General features: G+C 41.5%; 1 protein-coding gene across 5 annotated transcripts in view; it reads left to right on the forward strand.

Moving 5' to 3' along the window:
- The window catches only part of MAP7 (microtubule associated protein 7), a 206,507-nt gene that overhangs the window by 95,365 nt on the left and 105,563 nt on the right, over positions 1-5,579 (forward strand). For all 5 annotated transcript variants that reach the window (XM_019527122.1, XM_019527121.1, XM_019527123.1 and 2 more), the window contains exon 3: positions 24-101. In XM_019527122.1, coding sequence (XP_019382667.1) covers positions 24-101 — 78 coding nt within the window. The remainder of the gene's footprint in view (positions 1-23; positions 102-5,579) is intronic.

The raw sequence follows: 5,579 nt of genomic DNA on the forward strand, positions 1-5,579 counted from the left end.
CCCCCCCCGCCCCACCCTGCCAGATCAACCCCCAGTACTGAAGGTTGATGACAGACAACGACTTGCAAGGGAACGGAGGGAGGAACGAGATAAGCAGTTAGGTAAGTTATGGTCTGTGTTATTTAGCAGGTATAATTTTGTAGATTGTAATCTGAGTCTAGAAATCCATTATTCTAATATGCTTTTAGCAGCAAAAGGTAAATGGATGGAATTAAAAATTCAATAACGGCCTTTTAGACATGCCATTACATCTTGAAGGCAGATCTTGTGTTCATGCATATCTGAGTATTTGTCATTAGTGAACCTCTTGTATGCATGTTACATCTCTTGACATTATTGTACCAAATGGACCAAAGTCTATCCTTGATTATACCAAGATAAGTGCAAAGTGACTTCATTGACATCAGGGAGGGTTCTCCAGATTCAGACTTGTGTAAAGGAGAGCAGAATTCCTTTCTAAATATGACAAATCCATTCTGTATTGTGCATAAAATAAGATGGAAAAACAGGATGTCAGCATGTAGATTGAGTTTTTTGATACTTGGTGTTTTGATCGTGTGCATGTGTGGGTTTTTTTTACATATTGTATATTAATGGTGTCTATTAATGACATTCAAGTAAAAACGTGTACATCCCATATTTGAGTGTATACAGTACTCTTAACTAGATTATCCAAGTGCATGTTTACACCAACATTAACAGGTAAGTAGCTATTTTCAGTGCAGATATAACATAACAGAATAAGCTGAAAGCTATTGTCATTGTATTTTACTTGCACAGAACTGCCAATAATAAATCTCACTCCTCTCTACTAAAAAAAAAAAAAAATTTATTCTTACTGGGGGGTATTCCCCTTTCTGCGAGATCGTGCAGAATGACTGATGCACTATTTAAGTCTCACATGTCATAAAAATGCAGTTGGAGTGATGTGTAAACCTGGTTTTATTCTGACTTCAGCACTGGGTATGAATTTCATTCATTATGTATCGGCTCAGCTGTCATGTATGGAATTTACAATCTTGCTGATGACATTATGTATGTACACCAATCTAAATGAGCCATTAATTAACAAAGATTTCTTTTGCTGAATGACTAGTAATATTTGCATGTACTGATCCATTTTTAAAGCAATCTGCCCTTAGTAGATAAATCTTTCGTAAATGTTTTTCATTTTTTATTCAGTGTTTGCTAAAGGAAACTGAGGAGAGTAGTGGGTGTATAAATAAGTCTGGAATTTAAACTGCACCAAATAGTTTGTTCTGTAAAAAAAGTGCCAAACTACTTTGTTATCTTGTGCCACGTGATATTGTGCTCCCCAAATGTTAAGGGATTGGTTATTTTTTCCTCATCAAAGTATCAAATAAAATGTCAGTAAAAAGTCCAGTGCTTAGGGTGGAACAATAGCATGCACAAATACAGACAGGGTTGGGGAATGACTGGCTAGGCTGCAGTTCTGCAGAAAAATACCCAGCAATCACAGTGAATCATAAGCTGAATACGAGCCAACAGTGTGCTCTTCTGCAAAACAGGCCAAAAGCATACTGGGCTTCATTAATAGGAATGCCACTGGCAAATAAAGAGAAGTAATTCTTCTATTCTATTTGGCGTTAGTGAGGCCTCACCTGGAATACTGTCTAGTTTTGGGCTGCGCACTTTGAGAAAGATGTGGACAGAGAGAGTCTAGCAGAGAATGACACAAATGATTAGAGGTCTGGGAAACATGATTTATGAGGATAGACTGAAAGAACTAGGACTATTTAGTCTGGAGAAGAGAAGAATGAGGGGGGATTTGATAAGTCTTCCAATACCTGAAGGGTAGTTATGTGGAGGATGAGGATAGACTATTCTCCATAGCCATAGGGGACAGGGCAAAGACAATAGTCTAAAATTGTCATAAGGGAAATTTAGGTTGGGTATTAGGGAGAACTTTCTCTCTATGAAGATGATTAAGCACTGAAACAGGCTTCCTTAGTGTGGAGAGGCAGAATCTCTATCTTTGGATGTTTTTAAGAATAGATGTAGATGGTCATTGACTGGTGTGGTTTAGTGAGGGACAATCCTGCCTGTAGCGGGGGGTTGAATTAGATGACCTCATGAGGTCCCTTCCAACCCTAGTACTCTGAGTCTACACAAAAAAAGGGAGAAGCCAATTTAATTTGAAATATTGTGGTTATAAATGTTTTGAATGGAAGTGTTCATTTCTGAGTATTTTTGATGGATTGTCTCAAGTTTGCAAAATAGGACAGGTGATAAACTGTCACATATCCATGTCCCATTCCCTGAGGCCATAAACCAAGGTAAGAAGTAGTCTGTCAGTTATTCATCCAGTGCCTTGCTTCTTGCCATCTTTGCAGCAGAGTACATGTACCATGTGCCTTTTTTGGAAATTGCCCACCCCAAGTGTGGTATATACCTGGCCACTGAAGTTCTCCCTTCCCATAAAAAGCTTTGATCCTGAACAGCATTATGGACTCTCTGCACCTTTGTTGGAAGTTTCAGATGCTCAGAATGTGCTAAACTAATGAGCAGGGTGGTTATGCTGCAAATGTAGGCCAAGCAGAACACAAAAATCCCTCCAAAGGAAATGCCAGTTATCACAAAGTCAAAGAAACAGGAAGCATTTAAATATGAAGGGATGTGCACAATTGTACATGCAGAACAGCCACAACAATTGCTACAGAGTAAGATCTAATAAGCTCTAAGGCAATGGTATTCACTGGACTAGATGGGTGGTATAGGGCCAGTCCATGGGCTGGGTCCAGTGCATGGGGTCTGTTCATGGGTGTAATCTGCACACTGGATCTGGCTGGGTGCTGACCTGACCTCATACACCAATGCAATCTAGCACCCAAGGTTATATCATCTGACATGAAGGGCTCTTCATGGATCTGGAAATTTGGCAGCAGGAAACTACAATTAACGTTGCCACTGCTTCACCACGGATAAGTTTCTGGAACTGTAGGAGAACCCACGGGTCAGATGACATGTCCTTGTAGACTGGGTCTGACCCTCAGGCCAGAAGTTGAGCACCCCTGGTCTCACGTCTCAACTCCAGACGGGACCTGATTGTTGCTTATGCAAATGCTGATGAACCAGACTTACATGCTTCACCCAGACGGTCATAGAACTGGAGCTGAGCAAATACATCCCCTACCCATGCTGTGGCCATACCATGTCATGACATTGGTGTTGACAATGAGATGGTAAAAGGCAAAATAAGAAGTAGCTGTTTGCTTTCAGGATAGTGCTTCTGTGCCTTTTGAACACCGACGATCCTTTCTCTGGATTCATCTGTCAAGAATTGGATAAATCCCCTTAACTTGTCCTTGCCTTCTGCTTGCTAAATGTACCTGGCTCGATGATTGACAGAAAGCCTTTCTATCAGCTTGCCTGCCTCAATCTAGAAGAATGTATGCATCGTAAGAGTTGATCCTTTCTCTTTTGATATTAGTAGCCTTATCTTCTCTGGGGATGAGTTTTCTTCCACTCTGCTTCACAAATGCCTTCTTGATTACTCAGGCCTTTAAACTTTGTAAATGAAACCTAAATTACTCTGCATCAACTCTTGAAGGCCAGCAGGCAGAGCTGGCAGCTTGGAAGGTGGCCAGTGCTCAGGGTTCTGTATTGCTTTCGCTGGACAGGGCTCTCTGTAACCATCCACATTCATTAATAACTGTGAGGAAAATGCCTTTTTCTTTTGCGTTGTGTTGCTGCTATGCTTGACCCTCTCCGTTTTGTGAGGAATGTCTTTGATGCTACAACTGGCATAAAAGACCCCTGTGTGCTATTGAATATGCCCTTTATACAGTGATATGCTGTGTCGCGATATGCCATATTTTAACTTGATAAAACAAGCTGTGTGGCAAAGGGGACTTTGGCTGACTTTGAATGTGTCTCATTTTGATGCAAAGACCTTTATTCTTTTGTTTTCATGTAGATGGAAGGCACAGTGCTGTAATCCTCTAGCAATTTAACTCTCCTGTTTCAGCCATTTGTTATAATCACAACTGTTAATTTGAGGTTACAAATAGGCAGGAAAAGAGACAAACACAGAAGACAAAGGAAGAAAGCAGGAGCCATGAAAAGGGTTTCCTCTTGTTTTCTAGTTAGCTGCACCACCCCTCCTTTGCAACATAAGCACATCGTACCCACCGTGTGCTCTCCACAGTGGATTCCAATAACATTTCAATCCAAGGTCATAGTTTTGGATCTTGTCTTCAAGGTTTTTTGTGGTTTGGGTCTAGGATATCTAAAATAGCTATCTAAATCTGTGTGCGTCCAGGCCAGCAACTGCTAAAACAGTGAGAGTGAAGCTCAGTGAACTGGATCTTAGGATTTTGTTTTCATGAGTTTCACAATCTCTGGTGCTTTTCCAGAGTTATTATAGGAAAAGCTCAGGTCTCATGGTGGCTGAGCACAACTTAGAGTGACCTTGGATCAAATTTTTAGGCCCTTAAACCAGAAGGCAAATTAAAGGACCCCAGATTTCTTTGTTGTAAAAGTCCTGTGGGGTTTTTTTTGGAGGGGAAGGTCTGACTCATAATATGTGAGTGCTTGGGGTTGCAAATACTGACATGCTACATTCTGTGTTTCCAAACTTTTGATAGCTAAGGCATACCTTATTTTCTGGAATAAAATTGGTGGCATATTGCACTCTTATATGCAGAAAGACATGTGTGGGTGTGCGTGTGTGTTGTTTTTTCCCCAAAACATATAATATTACATTCCCCTGCTAGAGGAAGTCATACCAGTACTGAGATGTACTGTTAAAAAATGACACCAAATACATCTTTCTTTAAGCAAAGAATTAGTTTCTATACTAATGGTGTTCAAGCTTTTCAACCTCATCCTCCATAACCTTTCTGAATTCCACGGCATCTCAGTTGAAAATCACTGAGCTGGATCTAAATTCAGAAAAGATATGGAGGGGGCATGTGGCCCTTGTTGGGGGGGCTGCGGCCCCTGTGGGGGGCAGTCTGTGAGCTGTGCAGAGGGGCTTCTGAGCAGCCCCCTGCACATTCCCCCCACATTCCTCCACAGCCACCCACATTTCCCCAGCACACAGCCTGTGTGCCCAGCTGCCAGACAGGATGAGACCTGCTGGCAGGAGCTGTGGCTGCAGGGACAGCTGTCCCCACATCCTGGTTAGTGAAGGGGTCAGGGGGAGCTCTAACTGTTGTATGATAAAAAAAAAAAACAAAGGAAAATAGCAAAACATAGGTATTTAGAATTCATTTTATTATGATGATGGAGACAGTGGTAGACTTCCAAATTGCTTTAACACTGTAGCTATATAAATAAAACATTGCCCAACTGATCACTGTCTCTCTTGCTCTCTCTGTGTAGTGGTCTTTTGTTTTAATTGTAGAGGAACATGGATTTCAGGGTGTTTTACATAGTGACTTTGGGATTTTTTTTATCAGGGATTTTTCAGCTTTCAAATAGGGAACACCAGAATTCCTAGTAGGGAGATAAGTGGCAGGACCCAGGCAGAGGAGCCTGCTCAGAGCTGGCACCTTGGACCTAGCTGGAGGTGGCTGACCTCCTGGCCAATTGGGGCCAAGAGGACAGTGAGTGTA

This window comes from Gavialis gangeticus, unplaced genomic scaffold (genome assembly GCF_001723915.1).
Source record: "Gavialis gangeticus isolate Ggan-Ray unplaced genomic scaffold, GavGan_comp1, whole genome shotgun sequence".
Taxonomy (NCBI): Eukaryota; Metazoa; Chordata; order Crocodylia; family Gavialidae; genus Gavialis; species Gavialis gangeticus.